This window comes from Myripristis murdjan, chromosome 8, assembly GCF_902150065.1.
Source record: "Myripristis murdjan chromosome 8, fMyrMur1.1, whole genome shotgun sequence".
In the NCBI taxonomy this organism is placed as follows: Eukaryota; Metazoa; Chordata; class Actinopteri; order Holocentriformes; family Holocentridae; genus Myripristis; species Myripristis murdjan.
In genome coordinates, this window is record NC_043987.1 from 4,010,517 (window position 1) to 4,030,719 (window position 20,203).

General features: G+C 39.7%; 1 protein-coding gene across 1 annotated transcript; it reads right to left on the minus strand.

Annotated features, from left to right (window-relative positions):
- Positions 1-1,340: 1,340 nt before the first annotated feature.
- Positions 1,341-19,860, minus strand: LOC115363938 (gastrula zinc finger protein XlCGF57.1-like). The gene is made up of 2 exons (XM_030058301.1): positions 19,540-19,860; positions 1,341-3,251 (listed from the first exon to the last, which is right to left on the minus strand). The coding sequence occupies exons 1-2, from the start codon at positions 19,730-19,732 to the stop codon at positions 1,921-1,923; spliced, it is 1,524 nt and encodes a 507-aa protein (XP_029914161.1). The 5' UTR covers positions 19,733-19,860; the 3' UTR covers positions 1,341-1,920.
- Positions 19,861-20,203: the final 343 nt, after the last annotated feature.

The following is a 20,203-nucleotide window of genomic DNA, read 5'->3' on the forward strand; positions in this document are numbered from 1 at the left end:
CACACGGTCGCTGTTGCCATTTTCTTTTAAAAATGCCGGGTTTGGTTTTCGTGAAGGAGTTGCTCTCATGTGTCGTCACTCCCTGTCCAATCAGTTGCCTGCACGACATTTATGTCACAATTGGCTCGACTCAGCTCGTTTGGAACCCCGGCCAAGTTGGTACTAAAATGGGACTTGGTACCAGGTACTACCACATAATGGAAAAGCTCTAAAACCGTGTAGAGTCAAGCTGAGTCGAGCCAAGTAGGTACTAGTGGAAAAATGCCATTAGGTACACATGGATTACCACTGGGACCGCACCAAATCCCATCCCTGGAAACTGAACCAGTTCTCTTCCAAATGCATCTCTCATCAGCTCTGGCATGAGACTGCAGGTCCAGTACATTGGTTTATCCATTCACCACCACACCAGCTTCTTCATGTGGGGGTTTTCACTTACTTAATATGACACTGCAGTGTTGCGCCTGACACAACCACTAGAGGCTGTTTAATTTTTGACACAACTACAGCTTGTAATAACCTTTTGTAAATACACTTCAGATAACATCTGATGCTGAAAGATTTTGTTGCTATTATTAATTGATGTCCTAATATATTCTTTATTTCTGATATTTTGTCATCAGTACATTAAAGAGTCCATCACAGGTTATAGTGACTTAACTAAAAACAACAAACATACAAGCCACTAAGGGGCTGCTTACTAGCAGATACCTAGTTGAGGCATCTCCTCTGTCAGTAAAAAGGTTCCAAAACTCCAGTGCAGCTGTAATCAAATGCATTTATTCAAGTATGAATAGTAATATGAATAGTTCACACCTGCTTATATCCAAACAAAAATTTACAGACAATCTAATGGCTTCATCGTATGGTAAATGTGAAACTAAAAAAAATGTGTTTCAGTAAACACACTTGCTCCGTGATTGCGACTTTGCCTATTAATACGTTCCCTTTCCTCCTGATACCGCCTACTGTGCAAAAAAAAAGAAAGTACAATGAACAGATTTTACCTCATACATAAAAACAATACAAAAATCAACATGGGTGAAAGGTTCATGAGAAGACTGTCCACAACAAGACAGAGGAAGAAACACTCTCCACACTTCAGACTAAATATTTGTAAACAGGCAACATGCTTACATCTGCAACATCACCTCATCAATAACCAAACTGATGTTCACCACACAGAAACATGTTACAATGTGAAGTACGATACCACATATTGTGAAAATTGACATTCCTTTGTCCATCTGTCATATTGCTTTGAAATTTGGAGAAATTATGACACCTCTTGAACAGTTCCTTGTTATTAATGCAGAAAACAAAGTGTGTACTACAATAAACTACACTGATGTCTAACAATATAATTCCAGTAAAGAATGACAAATGTTGAGTTGCTGGCCAGAACATTAACTTACATGTATCAGATGATCAAAGTGACAAGGGAACATAAACCTGAATTTGAGGCAAACAGGAGCAACAAGAATTTCTCTCTTCAATGAGCCTGCATTAACACAAGATGTGTGTGAGCAGTGTTCACATGTGGCTGCATCTCCAACAACAACACTGACTGAGAAGAGTTTGAGTTTCCTCGTCCTGAGTGATGGACAGTCATCATGTTTTCTAGTTTGTTGTCCTGTTGAACAATTCAGTTCAAGCAGCAGATCTGCAGCTTCAGCTGCTGCTGCTCTCACCAACACACTTGAGACTTTTAACACGGTCATGCCTGCACAAACTTCTCCCACACACACTGCTGCTGCCCAGTTTCTCTCCTGAGTGGATTCTCATTTGTCTGTTTATGTGACTTTTACATGTAAAAGTTTGATAACAGACTGAGCAGCTAAAAGGTTTCTCTCCTGAGTGACAATCATGTGCGCATTTGTATGACCTTTATCTGAAACATGTTTACCACAAATTAAGAAGCTATGTTTTCTCTCCTGTGTGGACAATCATGTGTGTATTTAGGCTAGATTTCACTGTAAAATGTTTACCACAAATTGAGCAGCTGAAAGGTTTCTCTCCTGTGTGGACTCTTGTGTGTGCATTTAAGCCAGATTTTGTTGTAAAATGTTTACCACAAAATGGGCAGCTGTATGGTTTCTCTCCTGTGTGGTATCTCATGTGTATTCTTAAACCACTTTTATGTATAAATCTCTTACCACAGATTGAACAGCAAAATGGTTTCTCTCCTGTGTGGACTATCACATGATAGTTTAATTCACTTTTCCATGCAAATCTCTTAGCACAGAATGAGCAGCTGAAAGGTTTCTCTCCTGTGTGGATTCTCATGTGTTTGTTTAAGCTACACCTCTGTGTAAAATCGTTACCACAAATTGAGCAGCTAAAAGGTCTCTCTCCTGTGTGGACTACCATATGAACGTCTAATTGACCTTTCCATTTAAATTTCTTAGCGCAGACTGAGCAGCTAAAGGGTTTCTCTCCTGTGTGGACTACTATATGAGCGTTTAATTGACTTTTCCATTTAAATTTCTTAGCGCAGACTGAGCAACTGAAAGTTTTCTCTCCTTTGTGGAGTCTCATGTGTCTGTTTAAGCAAATTTCATCTGTATATGTCTTACCACAGACTGAACAGCGAAATTGTTTCTCTCTTGCATGAACTACCACATGAGTGTTTAATTCACTTTTCCCTGGAAATCTCTTGGCACAGAATGGGCAGCTGAATTTTGTCTCTCTCTTGTGCGTCAACATGTGTCTTTTTAAGAGCCATCTTTGTTTAAAGTTTCTACCACAAACAAAGCAGCTCCACTGTTTCTTTCCTGTGGTTTTGTTGACAGAGCAGGAAGATGGCTTCTCTCCAGCCTCAGACCTGTCATGGCTGAAAAGGACTTCACTCACTGAGGCTAAATCTGACTGAGGCTCTCCAGTCTCCTCCAAGTCATCTTCACTGTCTTCAGTCTCAGATTCAGAGGAGTGTGAAGAGAGCAGCTGGCCATCACTACTTGCTTGGAAATCCTCTTCATCAGCTTCTGTTTCAGTGGAGCTGCTGGCCGGAGGCTCTGCCTCTCTGTTCTCCTCAGTTTGGCTTTGATGAAGCTGTGAGGACTGAGCTCTCTCTTCATCATCTTCACTCTTCACAGGGGCAGGAGTGAATGGGTTATCCTTGGTGATATTGAGCTCCTCCTGTTCCTCTTTAATGTGGGGGGGCTCTGGCTCCTCCTGCTTCACACTGGGGCTGCACTCCTGCTGCTCAGGGGGAACCTCTTCTTTACTCACCAGCAGCTGCTGAGGCAACACTGAAACACACACACACACACACACACACACACACACACACACACACACACACACACACACAAATTAAGGAAAACCATGCTTGGAAGTGTACCTTATCCTGTTACCATTTCTTCATCATGTAAACAAGATCCATGATGCTCCTTTGCTGGATGATCGCAGCCACAAAAACAGAGAAGTCATTTTGTCTCCACATAAAATTGGTATGAAAGTGACAATGAAGAGAAGCTTATTACTACAGGCCTGAGATCCATGGAAATCACTGTACAATCATACTGAAAATACTGTGGATGAAGTGTGAAAACTGACCATTTAGGTTCACTGTTTCCATGAATGTTTATGACTTTCCTGCATTCGTCCAGCGTTAGCCTCGACTGAATAAACACCAGTTCTCTCCTGGTGTTTTGCTGGGTCATGAGATGGTTAATGCAATAATGTTTTTTTTTTCCAACTTTAGAGGGAGCTAGTTTAGAGATGGATACTGAGGGCTGCAGTGACTTTAACATTTAATGTTAAGTGGAATGAAATTCATGCCCAACACACACACATGCATGACGTGAGGAGGGTGGTCCTGGCAGTCTGTCGGGCCGGCCACGCCCCCCTCTCCCTAGCACATACACCCTCTCGCACACCTGGGATTCCCTACGGAATCCCAGGTGTGCGAGAGGGTGTATGCCCCCTCGTCCCACTTGATGGTGCCGTTTGCCCGCTTCCTGATCTCTATAGCCTCTTTTATCCAATGTTTGAATTTGTTGGCCCGACAGACCAGAGTCTGTCGGGCCGATCAGCTGATAAATGACACGTCAGCAATACGTTGGATGATGCTTCTGAGGAAGACTGGACACACAGTCGAAACTGTCAAGCAGGTATGAAACAGCTCACTCTCTTCATTTGTCTGAATAGAAGAAAACACTTGTACATCGCAATAGAAAACAAAATGAACTTAATCAGTTGGATGTCAAATCTATGGTCAAGAATTAGACCATTTGAGTAGTTCTTGCTGCCTTGATCAGCGGTAGGCAGACCTGTAGGCCTACCACTGGATGATGATATATATTGATAGGAATTATACATCTTTTATGATTAGATGAAAGTTTTAAAACCTTGTGCTTAGGGCGGTGTGAGGTCACAGTTTTTATGACATTAGGAATTTGGTTTTGTACTTTAGAAGGCGCTTCGTTACAAAATTCTACTGTAACAGTAGAATGAATGATTTGTAGATTCCTATGATTCACAGATTTGGGGAACAAGAGATTATGAGCAGGACGGTGGGGTAGGGAGACTGTCTCAATGTTATAAACCCAGCCAGCAGTCTGATTGTCTATGTTGTGAGAAATACCCTGACCAATCACATTAGCTACACTTGATGACTGCACACCCACACTTGTTTTACATCTAGCAGGCTCTAATCACCTGCAACCTGCCGAGTATTAAGTCCCCAGTGTCAAACAGAAACTAAAGTTCTATCTATATTTCTAGACAAAAGAGCAGCACCTTCCCTAGTAGGAAAAAGGCCGTCCGCTTTCAGCAGGTGGGGGCAGCCCCAGAAGGAAGGCCAGCCAGCCAGTGGTTGAGTTTAACCTACTCTACATCTCATCATTACCCCTCACTGGTAATGGACCAGCTTAGCTTAGTTAGCGTCCTAACTAAGCTAAGCTAGCTTTTGTGATTTCTTACTGCTTCATCCTTGCATTGTTGGTGCCGACATGAATAGCAATGTCCCTATTTGTATTAATGCAGTGTGCCTGGGTTCCCTGATCCTTCCTCGGTGCTGCCATCACCCTAAGATTATCCTCTATGTCGGAGACTCTGGCCCCAGGTAAGCACTAACCCACGGCTGGCGAAGCTAGTCTAACATTGCGGGTAATGGAGTTTCCTATCACTAGTGTGTGTTGCTCCACTCTGTCAACAGGGAGAGGCCCGCGGGATTACCAACGGGGCTAGAGAGGGGCGAGAACCGGTTTGGTCAGAAGGGGCAACTGCAAACCAGGCCACACAACAGGTGGCTTGCTCTTGCGAGCCTTCCCACAAGACTCTCTGGAGTGCCTGTGATGTAGAGCTGAAACGATTACTCGAAGTAATCGTGTACCTCGATTCTTTTTTTGCCTCGGGTAATTTTTCCTGCCTCGAAGAATCGCTTAATAAATATAGAAATAAAAATATAAATCCGCGGTGCTTCGCACGGACTATTTTTAATGTGGCACAACCGCGCGTTAGTTTTCTCCTCCTGCGCTGCTGTGTGTTCATGCCGAGGTGTGTGTGTGTGTGTGTGTGACTGAGGAGCACACACCCACCGGCGCTGTCTGAAGCGTAGCGCGGTGAGAAGAAAGTTAAAACAGCAGCGCTCTGACATAGATTGTGTAAAAAAGTGAAGAGTCGCCACTCCGGTATATCTTCATTGGCTAACAGCAGCACACTGGCTTAGCTTGTCTATTCAGAGAAGAGGTATCACTTCGGCTTATTTTTCAATCTATGTTATCACATGCATACTACTGCTCATTCATTGGTAGCTGAATTGATAGGTCTTTGATAAGCAATTTACATTTTTAAAATAATAATAATTTAATATATTGTTAAATTAAAAAAAAAAAAAAAAAAAAGCCAACATGATGCAGGTCAAAGAATAAAAAAAGACTATTGACTAAAACTAGACTAAAATACTTTGTAATTTAGTCAACTAAAACTAAAATACTTTGGATTTTCTTCGACTAAAACTCGACTAAAATGCCAAGACTTTTCGTCCACTAAAATGTGACTAAACAAAAAAGAATACAAGTTGACTAAATATGACTAAAACTAATAAGGGCATTTGACACAAGACTAAGACTAAAACTGTCCTTTAATGTAATACATTTGTAATGTTATAATACCGTACATATATATATATATATATCTATCTATATATATATATGTATATATATCTATATCTCTCTCTCTCTCTCTCTCTATATATATATATAGAGAGATATATAGATAGATAGATATATAGATAGATATATATACACAATTGCTCTTTATCTTGGCAAAAACACATTTTATCCGATTACTCGATTACTCGGCAGAATTTTTGGTCAAATACTCGATTACTAAAATATTCGATAGCTGCAGCTCTACTGTGATGTCTTACGTATTCCTAGCTTAAATAGTTGTTCTAAGTCACGGACACGTCCCTCTAGCAGAGACAGCAGGTCTGCAAAAGCGGGGCAGTCACAGCACACCATCGTTATTACGAGCTGGATTTACTGCAGAGACATGGAGCTAACTGATAGCTAGGCTGAAGCTAGAGCGAGTAGATAAACCAAAAAACAAACAGCTAAATGCTCCGCTGGACTATCGATTATCAGAGAAGTAGCAAAATTAGCAAATTTGCCAAAAAGATACAGATGAGAGGTAGTTACTGTGATAAAATAAGACTAGAGCAGGAAAAATAGAGACAGGGGCTCTGTCCCAATTCAAAGGCTGTACGCTACTCAGGTCGTATTTGTAGGCTGCTTACGTCACGGTGGCGCAACAAGTGCTGTCCCAATTCAATTTTACAGCGCGGGGTCCTGCAAATGCAGCCCACAGATCCAGCCTATTTTTGACTAATTTGCAGGATACACCTCCACGATGCTTTGCGGCCGACATTACAGCCTACTTCCCAGGGTACCTTTCGGTCCAGTTGAATTTCTGGATCAGCCACCATTGCTGGAATTATTAAGCATGTTTTAGACCATCTTAATGTTTACATCATGACATTTTGATAAGTTTTTATGCCTATAGTTACCACCATAGATTCGGTTTAGCTGTTAACTGTATCCAAACAACGCCTGTAAATGCAAGTTTAGTTAGATGAGTCAGATAGGCATTTTGCATGATGTTTCCATAGCAACCATCAGCGCATCAGGTACGTTACAATGTAGCCATGTGTACAGTTACTTTAATTGGGACAGTCTGTTGCAGTTTGTGAGGTGTAAAAATTATCTTAATTTTCTGCATCTTCACGAAGACAAAATAAAATAAAATACATAAAACTACAGAATCAATGTTGTCCATCTTGAGAGCGTTGAAGCTGCTTATCGTTTTGTTTCATGCACAGGTGTTCACTGACACACCTCCGAAACCAACTTTGGCATTTTACGCTGCATCACTCGAATGCACTTCGGGAAGCCTTGATAATAATGACGTAGGAATCCTCCGCAGGCTACACCGTCCCAATTCACTAAACTTTTAGTTCTGGTAAACTTGATATCGGTACCTACGTCGGACGCCTCCTGCGTGGGCACTGTAGGCTGCGACCTAGTAGTCATATAGCCCTTCGATTGAGACAGACCCACCCTGCGTTCCAAATCGCATACTTATACTTTTTACTTTTAGTATGTACTGCAGCTGCCCTTACAAAGTATGTAGTTTGGTATGAAATATGCATGCGTATGCATACTATTGGGACACACTATATACATCATCCCTGAAGTCCGCCCCTCTTGCTCACTTCTGCCGCCGTCCGTAGCGCCACATTTGAATGTTGCTGTCAAAATGCCGGTGCTGTTTCATACTGCGCTGTCGTCTGTTATTTCTTATCTTCTGTCTTCCTGGCACTTCTGCTGTCACTGAGCGAGTTTTGTGCGATATGTGTGTTTTGTTGTCGTCTGTATGTGGGCGTGGCTTGTACATGCAACTCAGTGAGAGCGACGTAACGTCCACTGTGCAAAGGATTGTGGGTCAGAATGGCCAGAGCAGCATGCTGAAATCCATACTGCGAAATCTGACTGAATGTAGTAGGACATCCTGGTACTCTTGGCATACTGCATCTGATATACTATGTATTGGAACATACTAAATAGGGGTGTGCCAAAAAAAAAAAAAAAAAATCGATTCACATAAGAATCACGATTCTCATTTACTACGATTCAGAATAGATATAAAATGTCCCAAAATCGATTTTAAAAATTAAATAAATAAAACAAATCCACTGCCTGTCAGCTTCCATTTAACTACGCGGGACGTGTGCAACGTCCTGACATCACCACGCAGCCGGTTCTGGAACTCACGCTTGCGCGGGACACACAAAAAACAAAAACAGAGGAAATTCAACCAGCCGGTGTTACGGATTAACTGTTTTCCGTGTTAACTGGTGACCTTTGTTTGTAAACGTCGGGCGTTTCTCGTGGCAACAGCAGATGTTCTAATCACAGCGAGGGGACGCAGCTGACCTCGCGAACACCTGAATGACTATTATTAAATCTCTCATAATTTTCTAGACTTGGCTAACTATCTGCTCAACTTAGCTTGTTGGTGGTTCATGTGGTTTAGTGAAACGGTGGGATCAGAAATCTACTCCATATTTTGCTTTATTTTCTTCAAAATAAAAAATTATCCACCTGGGGTTCGATACTGGGTGTGAAACTTAAAAGAAATGTTGCAAGTCATTTAATTAGACCACTAAGCTAGCGTACCTGTTGTGGGGTGTGTCTGACAATAAAATACATGTCAGGCAATAACAACCACACAGCCTCCTCCAGGTCTTGTAATCTTCTGCCAGATTAACTTGTGACCGATGTTATTGCGATGATAACAGCCACACACTCACACACAGCCACACAGCCACACACACAGCCACACAGCCACACACACACAGCCACACAGCCACACAGCCACACACACACACACACGTTGTAGTGCCTCTCAAGCTCAGCGCTTGTCGAGCATCGGAGATTTTGTCTGCTTGGAGGATATTTGGGGGAAATAGACTAAAGCGACTACAATGAATTTGACACAGAGCAACATGCATACAGCTGGCCCTGCAGTTTACAATACAAATCGATTCCCCAGTGGATGCAACAACTGTATCCAACAACTGTACGCTATTATAAAAAGGACAGAATCAAATTTTATCATGAAGGCTAAGTAATCCCATAAAACCATATGAAACAACTGTTTGCAGTTGTTGCATCCACTGGGGAATCGATTTGTATTGTAAACTGCAGGGCCAGCTGTATGCATGTTGCGATGTAACGAATTCATTGTAGTCACTATAGTTTATTAACAGCGGTCACAAGTTAATCTGGCAAACAGCAAGAGGCTGTGTGGTTGTTTTTGCCTGACATTAAATACTTTTGCGTGTGTGTGTTATTTATTTTTTTTTTTTACAAAATAAATATCTGCAATGTTTTCAGAGTAAACGATGAATTTATGTGCAAACCGTTATTTACTTGTTTACTGTTAGGTCCACAAGTATTTGGACAGATAAACAATATTCATGATGTTGCCCCTGCACACCACAACAGTGGATTTGAAACGGAGTAATCAAGACGTGATTGAAGTGTAGACTTTAAGCTTTTTTTTTTTTTCTTCATCTTTTTATTTCACAATGATTCCGCAACAAAAAATGTCCGCTCTGATACAACATCAGTAACAGTAATTTGTACAATTTCTTTCTTTTTTTTTTTTTTACCCACATTATTTCCTACCCTTCCCATTACTCCCTAGGGATACCAAACAGAAGAGGAAAATAAGTAAATAAATAAATAACAAATACAAAATCAAACAAACACATTGATGGAGAACAAAAGTAATAATAATAATAATAATAATTAAAAAAATATATATATACATATATACATATACACACACATACAGATACATATGCATACATATATACATACACATATACATATATACACACATATCCATATACGTACACACATATGCATACATATAAAATAAAATAAAAATAACTAAATAGATAAGCAAAAAATGGCAGCAACAGTAATATCCATAAACTCTCTCCAAAAAAAAAGAAAAAAAAAAAAAAAATTATATATATACATATACAGTACAGGCCAAAAGTTTGGACACACCTTCTCATTCAATGTGTTTTCTTTATTTTCATGAGTATTTACATTGTAGATTCTAACTGAAGGAATCAAAACTATAAATGAACACATGTGGAGTTATGTACTTAACAAAAAAAGGTGAAATAACTGAAAACATGTTTTATATTGTAGTTTCTTCAAAATAGCCACCCGTTGCTCTGATTACTGCTTTGCACACTCTTGGCATTCTCTGGATGAGCTTCAAAAGGCAGTCACCTGAAATGGTTTTCCAACAGTCTTGAAGGAGTTCCCAGAGGTGTTTAGCACTTGTTGGCCCCTTTGCCTTCACTCTGCGGTCCAGCTCACACCAAACCATCTGGATTGGGTTCAGGTCCGGTGACTGTGAAGGCCAGGTCATCTGCCACAGCACTCCATCACTCTCCTTCTTGGTCAAATAGCCCTTACACAGCCTGGAGGTGTGTTTAGGGTCATTGTCCTGTTGAAAAATAAATGATGGTCCAACTAAACGCAAACCGGATGGGATGGCATGTCGCTGCAGGATGCTGTGGTAGCCATGCTGGTTCAGTGTGCCTTCAATTTTGAATAAATCCCCAACAGTGTCACCAGCAAAACACCCACACACCATCACACCTCCTCCTCCATGCTTCACAGTGGGAACCAGGCATGTGGAATCTATCCGTTCACCTTTTCTGCGTCTCACAAAGACACGGCGGTTGGAACCAAAGATCTCAAATTTGAACTCATCAGACCAAAGCACAGATATCCACTGGTCTTATGTCCATTCCTTGTGTTTCTTGGCCCAAACAAATCTCTTCTGCTTGTTGCCTCTCCTTAGCAGTGGTTTCCTAGCAGCTATTTGACCATGAAGGCCTGATTCGTGCAGTCTCCTCTTAACAGTTGTTCTAGAGATGGGTCTGCTGCAAGAACTCTGTGTGGCATTTATCTGGTCTCTGATCTGAGCTGCTGTTAACTTGCGATTTCTGAGGCTGGTGACTCGGATGAACTTGTCCTCAGAAGCAGAGGTGACTCTTGGTCTTCCTTTCCTGGGTCGGTCCTCATGTGTGCCAGTTTCGTTGTAGCGCTTGATGGTTTTTGCGACTCCACTTGGGGACACATTTAAAGTTTTTGCAATTTTCCGGACTGACTAACCTTCATTTCTTAAAGTAATGATGGCCACTCGTTTTCTTTAGTTAGCTGATTGGTTGTTGCCATAATATGAATTTTAACAGTTGTCCAATAGGGCTGTCGGCTGTGTAGTAACCTGACTTCTGCACAACACGACTGATGGTCCCAACCCCATTGATAAAGCAAGAAATTCCACTAATCAACCCTGATAAGGCACACCTGTGAAGTGAAAACCATTTCAGGTGACTACCTCTTGAAGCTCATCAAGAGAATTCCAAGAGTGTGCAAAGCAGTAATCAGAGCAAAGGGTGGCTATTTTGAAGAAACTAGAATATAAAACATGTTTTCAGTTATTTCACCTTTTTTTGTTAAGTACATAACTCCACATGTGTTCATTCATAGTTTTGATGCCTTCAGTGAGAATCTACAATGTAAATAGTCATGAAAATAAAGAAAACGTATTGAATGAGAAGGTGTGTCCAAACTTTTGGCCTGTACTGTATATATATACACATACACGCATACACATACACATACATATACATATACATACACATACATACGTATATACATACATACATACATACATACATATACATATATACATACATATACATCTCCATACATACATACACACAGCACATACTTATTTTCCCCTACAGTTCATACACGTAGTGTATATTTTATGTTAAGGTCAATTCACCTGAGTAAGGTGCAAGCTCTAAATTAGAGATAATGATTGCTCCTCCTTGGACAAGTTCTCCAATTTTGAAAATAATGGAGACCAAAATTCTTGAAAAATATGACCACAATTGTATTTTTCCAAAGTTAATTTTTCCAGTGGTAAAAACACTGACATTTGATCCAAAAAGAACTTAAAAGTTGGAGGGGAATCATCTTTCCAAAGCAAAAGTATACATTTCTTAGCAAAGTATGTGATCATGATTAATATCCTGCATTTTTTTCGGTCTAGGTGAAGAGCCAGTGTATCGTTTAATAAATACAAACTGGGGCTGAAATCAAATTTAATTTCTAAGACTGATTGTGTAAAGGAATGGATTGATTTCCAAAAACTTATTAAAAGATCACATTCCCAAAACATATGCACAAATGTTCCATCGGACCTTTTACATCTTGGACATTTTGAAGAGATATCCTTTGAAATTTTGTGCATTTTTATTGGAGTTAAATACAGTTTGTGAATGAATTTGAAATTAGCTTCTTTAATTTTATTACTAGTGAATGGAAAATGTATTTTTTCGCATATATTTAACCAAGTGTTTTCTTCAAAAACCATCCCTAGTTCCTTCTCCCATATCTTCACTAAAGTTTGGAAAGATGACAAACCTCCTTGTGACAAATTATAAAATTCACTGATCTTCCCCTTAATTGTATCTGAGGTTATGACTGTGTCCTCTATTTCAGATAACCCAAGTCACAGTTTATTTCTTTAATAAGTGATTGAACAAAGCTCCGTATCTGTAAATATTTTAAAAAGTCTCTGTCAGAAATATTGTATTCTGATTTTAAGTCAATAAATGATTTTAATTGCATGTTCAAATTAAAAAAAAAAATCTTTAAACTGTTTTAAACCAGAGTTTGTCCAATCACCTATGTTGATTTGCTTTATGTTCAAGTCTGGATTTTGACAGATAGTAGAATGAATTGAAGTACAAGTGGTGATACCATTTTTTTTCCTGCAATCTCTCCATGCTAACAGCGTATTGAAAACAGAGAAACATTTGTCTATATTTTTTATTTTTTCAAACTTATTTATAAATATAAGGGAGACCAGGGGCAGGGGTTCAAAAAACTTTGCCTCCATTTGGACCCACAGAGACTCCCGTCTACCCAATACCCAAGTTACCAAATTCCTTAGCTGAGCTGCCCAGTAGTAATATTGAAAATTGGGAAGACCAAGACCTCGCATGGATTCCGGTTTCATTAGGGTCATTAGACTGATCCTAGGTTTTTTATTGCTCCAGATGAATTTTGAGATGCCACTATTTAGTGATTTAAAGAAATCCGTAGATAAGAAACATGGTAACATCTGGAAAAGAAAATTAAATCTTGGTAGAACATTCATTCTAATAACGTTTATCCGTCCTAATAATGATAGTGGTAGAGAAGACCATGTTAACAAATCTGATTTAATCTTTTGTCTAACGGGTGTGTAATTTTCTTCGAACAGATTATCTAAGTTAGGAGTAATATATCTGTCTGTGATATATAAAAGAATATCATCTGCATATAAGGAGATTTTATGTTCATTATTATCGATCGTTAAACCTTGAATACTTATGTTGTCTCTTACACTTGATGCCAAAGGTTCGATCACCAATGCAAAAAGTAATGGTGACAAAGGACAGCCCTGCCTTGTCCCTCTAGTTAAAGAAAAAAAATTAGAACTCCTACAGTTAGTTATTACTGCAGCTTTTGGACAGTTGTAAATTGTTTTAATCCATTCAATAAAATTAACACCCAAATTAAATTTATATAAAACAGAAAAAAGAAAATTCCACTCAACCCTATCGAAAGCCTTCTCTGCATCTAAGGATAGAAGAAGAGAAGGCTCCTGGCGGTTGTTGAGCGAGTTAATTATATTCAAAACTCTCCTTATATTGTCGGCAGCGTATCTCCCCTTTATGAAACCTGATTGGTCTGGATTAATCAACTTAGGCAGGACAGAATCCAGTCTTCTTGCTAATAATTTAGTAATGATCTTATAATCATGATCCAAAAGACTTATAGGTCTATATGACGAACACTGTAGAGGATCTTTACCGCTTTTGTGTAAAACACTAATGTGTGCTAAATTCATTGATTGAGGAAGTAATCTTTTATAACAGAAATTATTCAACATTGACAAGAAAATAGGCTGAATCTCTGGCCAGAATTCCTTGTAAAATTCAACTGAGAAACCATCTGGTCCTGGGCTTTTATTTATAGGCATTGAATTAAATGTAGCCAGAATTTCTGTTTCTGTAAATGGGGAATTCAAAAGGAGTCGTTACTTCCGGTAAATTGACATGTTTAAGATAATCATCTAATTCGTCTTGTGAATATCCGCCGTGTGATTGATAAAGATTTTTATAGAATTCCAAAAACGTTTGGTTTATCTCTTTTGGGTGATAGGTTACCTTATTTTCCTTAACATATATAGCTTTAATGACCTTTTCTGCTTGCTCCTTCCTTAATTGGTGAGCTAATAATCTACCTGGTTTGTTTCCGAATTCGTATTCCTTTTGTCTGATATAGTTCATTTTGTGTATTATATCATCTGAGATCTTAAGATTTAATTTTGCTCTAGCAACAGTTAATTGTCTCCAATTATCCTCTGTGGATGCACTCTTATGAAGTTTTTCACATCGTGCTACTTCATTCTCCAGTTCTTTTCTTTGAGTTAGTTTCTCATGTTTTTTAAATGAAGCATATGAGATAATAAGTCCTCTTAGCGTGGCTTTTGCTGCTTCCCAAATAATGTTGGGATCTAAGGAAGGATCATTATTTTCGTTAATATAATTTGTTATCCACGTTCGCATTTTTGATTTAAATTCATCATCTTTCAGGAGAGAGGAGCTAAATTTCCATTGCTTGGAGATAAAGTGTTCATGATCAAAATGAATTTTTAGATGGATTCTGGAGTGATCTGAGAGGATAATTGGATTTATTATACACTTGCTTATCATATGAATGTATTTTGACGGTACAAAAAAATAATCTAGTCTGGAGTAAGAGTTATGGACATTTGAAAAAAAGGTATAATCTCTAACACCTGGATTTAGCTCCCGCCAGACATCAATCAAACCACAGTCAGAACATACCCCATGAAGAACTTTGGAGGATTTAGGATTGGAGCTCTTTACTTGATTAATCTCTTGAACACATTGTTAAATTAAAGTCTCCCCCTAAGACTCCCAGCCCTTTACAGTTTTCATGGAACAATAGTACCATCTTTGATATGAATGATGGTTCATCTACATTAGGAGCATAAACATTTAAAAAAGTAACTGGAGTGCTGTTGATAGTGCCTGAAATCAAGATGAATCTACCGTTTGGGTCTGTGACAGTTTTTTGTAATATGAATGGTACATTTCTATTTAATAAAATACTTGTCCCTCTACTGTGTGATTTGTATGAGGAAAAATAAACTTGACCTACCCAGTCCATTTTTAGCTTTACATGTTCACTGTCAGAAAGATAGGTTTCTTGTAGGAAGACAACATCTGCCTTATCTTCTCTTAAAACGGATAATATTTTCTTCCTTTTAATGGAGTTACCTAAACCTTTAACATTCCATGAGATAATATTCAAATCACCCATGATGAGTACTGTTTGACATAAGCGTACCTTTTAATGTATACCACTGAGCAAAAAAAAAAAAAGTAAATAAATAAAAAATAACCATGTTACTGCTTTTATTAGGGAATGTTACCCTAGAAAAAGAACCATAAAATAAACAAGGGGAAAAGAAAACATATATATAAAGTATCCCAACCCACCCAAGTTGTGAGAACCACAACACCTCTTTCATAATAGGCCAGAGGAGGCAAAGATCACAAAAAAACATACCCATAGATACTAAACAAGGGAAAAAAAAAAATCTACTTAAGTACTCCTTATAGTTCTGGCAGCTTGGAGCACCCTTCCTCAGTGCCACCTAATAAAATAGGTCAAAACAACAATCTTTAATAAGCTACTTCAGATATAATGCTGAGAGGGGATGATCAAAATTAATTAAATTATTTTAATGACCAAAGAAAATAATAATCATAATCCTGGAGAGAAGATTTGAAATACATATTTAAAAAATAAATAAATAAATAAATAAAATAAGTAAATAATAATCATTTCTTTTTCCCCTCCATTGCACCTCCCCTCACAATTATTCATGGTATGATCCATATGTTTTTCACCCATTCAGGCAGAGAGTATCTTGCGTGGTGAAGAAGACAGACAGACAATATTCCTCATACCTCTTAACTGTTCTAACTTTTATATCATGATCGATCTTATTATCAATGGACCGAAGAGGAGTCAAATGAGTTTTATCTTATGCATCCCAGTCAATCTGTCATATCGCTGCCCTGGTAAGCACCTTTCTTTTTAACACAAATAGTATCGTCCGCCGTGACGTCACACTTTGTTTCCGGAAATACCCAGGTAGCCGGCAAGGTGGGCGTCAACTCCAAAACTTTCATTATACTTTTATACAGTTGTCAACAAAAAATAGGTGGTTTACCAGTCAATATGACTAGAAGAACGATCGATTACAGTCATTGTAAGATGGGAAGAACGCGTCATCTTACCTCCGTTCAGTTCGTGAACTTTTAATGAGCAGTTTCTGCAGAGTCTACATCAGCCTATCGTCTCTCCAACTTATTGATGAGAGCCTTCGCATCGGCGGGACTATCAAAAAGTTTGATAGCCCCCTGATGAAGGACCCGGAGTCGGTACGGGTATGCGAAGCCTCTGAACATGCCTTTTCCGAGGAAATATTCAATCACTCCAGCAAATTCCCTGCGTTTGCGGCGAACCTCTGCAGAAAGATCTTGGCGTAAAGTAAGTTTTACCTCACCCTCGCATATTGGAGTTGTCTTCTTTTTAGCAGCTTGGAGTATCATCTCTCTGTCTCGGAACCATAGAAAGCAGATCAGAATAGGTCTTGGAGGTCTGCCTGGGTCCGGAGTAGGATGCAGAGTGCGGTGAGCTCGCTCCACCTCAAGTGGTGAATCCATGGTTAAGTTGAGCCACTCCAGTAGTTTCTGTTGGATGTACTTGAGTAAATCTCGACCCTCAGATTTTTCGGGGAGACCCATCAGAACTAAGTTCTTCCTTCTTCCTCTGTTTTCGAAGTCATCTGTCTTAGCCTCGAGGGTTTTTATCAGCTGTTGAGATCGGTGTAGGTCCCGTTTGGTGGAATGCAGCGTGTGCTCTAGATCTGAGATCCTTTGTTCTGCTGCGGCCACACGCTGCTGTTGTTTGACGAGTGCTTCGTTTGTCTTAGTCAGTGCTCCTTGGTTCCGTCTTTTCTGCCTCTTGGCATGATTCTTGTCACTAGAACCCACTAGATCAGGCAAGATGAGCTCTATAAATTACTTGGTGAAGGTGGAAACTTCAGATTAAGCACTGAGGAAATGTGGAGCTCTCAGCTCAAGCGGCCATCTTTTCCTCCTCTTACCTCCAAGTGCCACCTTTAAGCTTTTATTAGACTTTAAGCTTTTATTAAAGGTTTTTCAAAAGGTGGAGACAGATTTGTGTGCGTCGCCGTAACAGCGGTCACAAGTATACAAGGCCTGGAGGAAGCAGTGTGGTTGTTATTGCCTGACATATGTTATATTGTCAGACATAGCCCGCAACAGGTACACTAGCCTAGTGGTCTAATTAAATGACTTGCAACATTTCTTTTAAGTTTCACACCCGTAATCGAACCCCGGGTGGATAATTTTTTTTATTTTGAAGAAAATAAAGCAAAATATGGAGTAGATTTCTGATCCCACCGTTTCACTAAACCCATGAACCACCAACAAGCTAAGTTGAGCAGATAGTTAGCCAAGTCTAGAAAATTATAAACGAGATTTAATAATAGTCATTCAGGCGTTCGCGAGGTCAGCTGCGCCCCCCTCGCAGTGATTAGAACATCTGCTGTTGCCACGAGAAACGCCCGATGTTTACAAACAAAGGTCACCAGTTAACACGGAAACCAGTTAATCCGTAACACCGGCTGGTTGAATTTCCTCCATTTCCACCGGCCAGGGTTTCCGCTACATGTAATTGATCGTGGCGCACCGCCACGGCAAAATAAAAGCCGCCAAGCCTTCGGAATGATTTTTTTTTTTCTTTTTCCAGATGTTAAAGCAATTTAAAGTATATTGTATGAATGGATATACATACACACATATATAGCCTATATTTGCGCACATATACTTACTATAATCAGAGTTTGAAATGATAATTTAAATATCATGAAATGTTACACTATGCTGCAATGAACTTTATTTGAAAAATGAAAACCGGAGTCACCGACTGTTTGATTCTGCTGCTGTGCTCGTAGAGGGAGAGAAAAGAGCAAGAGAAAGATACCTAGGCAAGATTAAATTTGACCTTTTTTTTTTTTTTTGGTTCAAGCCGGTGAAAACCCTAATGTTATCGTTAATGTTAACATTGTAGGGCCCTATAATTTCAGCGATCACGGAATCGCGGACAGAATCACGGAATTAGCCAAATAAAACGGAATCTATTTTTAACACGAAATATTGTGGAATTTGACATAATTTGAATGAAATGCTGTTTTTGTGTGGAATATGAGTGTATGTCTGAGGAAAATTACATGGAGGGAAGCAAATCTGGGTGGCACAACCCCTCCAGTCGTTTCACCTGCACCTGCATCACCAAGAAAAACATTACAGCACCTGCACCGGCACCACACGAGTCCAAAAGGCAAGGAAACTTTCCAGGCTACAGCAGCGCACTGACATAGATTGTGTAACAAAGCGAAGAGTTGCCACTCCGCTCTATTTTCACTGGCTAACAGCAGCACACTGGCTTAGCTTGTCTATTAAGAGAAGAGGTATCACTTCGGCTTATTTTTCAATCTATGTTATCACACTCCGTAAGTTTTTCACTGAGACAGCTTTACCAAAAAAAAAAAAAAAAAAAAAAAAAAGACACTTTAATGTCTCCATTTGTCATTCTGTCTTACAAAGCAGACTGGAGTAGATCATGACAATCCTTTGCACACCTATAGATTGAAGCAGAAATCATTATCAATCAAATCGTTTTGAATCGAAAATAGTTTTGAATCAAAAATCAATTTTGAATCGAATCGTAGACCCAAAAATCAGAATCAAATCCAACCTACTAAATAGTATGGTAGTATGGGTATTGGAACGCAGGGCCAGAGAGAAACGAGTAGTAGCGACCCCATGAAGCAGGAAATGCGTCACAGCTAGATCCGGATGTTCGGACATACAGCCACACAGATTTGAGAATTAGAATTTTCTGAAGAATGAACCAGGGGTGTAAAAACTGGTGCCATGGAGGGCTGAGAGGCTGCAGGTTTTCATTCCAACCAAAAACTCCACTAGGTGAATTCACAGATCGGTTCCTCCTCTCTGCTTGAAGGTGAGGTAATCAGTGAAATCACCTGGTGGAGTTTTCGGTTGGAATGAAAACCTGCAGCCTCCCGGCCCTTCATGGCTCCAGTTTGACACCCCTGGACTAAACCCTAAAAAGCAACAGGCAGAAAGCAGGAGCGGCTGGAGGGTTTGGGGCTTGAAGCAGCTCTGCTAGCGTCCTGTGCTCAACACGGACATCAGCAGTGAGACAACAACATTTGAAGTGGACAAACCTGCTCTTTCTAGTCGAACTTGAGGCTGTAAAAGAGCGTCCAGCCGCTTTCTCTGCCGCTCGTTCTCCTCTCTTAACTGCCGCAGCTGCTCCTCGTGCGCCGCTAACGTCCTTTTAAACACTTCCAGTATTTCTCGAGCCGCCGTAGCCTGATGCTGCTGGATCAGACACATGAGCTCCTGCACGTCACACATTCTCACACATTTACAAGAACACTTCTTGGTCCTTCTGCTGTTTTCGACAGCAACTGACTCACAAAGTCTCCTGCATTGTTTTCTCTTTTACTCCTCCTTTAGCTTCCGCTTCCGCTGCTGCTTCTTCTTCTTCTTCTTCTTCTTCTTCTTCTTCTTCTTCTTCTGTGTGTTTTTCTTTTTAGCGGTTCGTAAAGCAACCTTTAAAGATGCATACCGCCACCTACTGTATCAGAGAAGGTACATTCGTGATAGTATTGAAATACAGTTGTCCCTCGCTATAACGCGGTTCACCTTTCGCGGCCTCGCAGTTTCGCGGATTTTTTTTTAGTGCAATTTTGCATGTTTTTTTTTTTTTTTTTTACTGGACTTATTTTTCTACGAAGGTTTGAACTTTGAGAATGTTTAAACAAGAGAGAAAAGTGAGAAAATGTTAATGCCTGTCTGAGAAAAAGTGTTTAAGTGTGTAGTGAG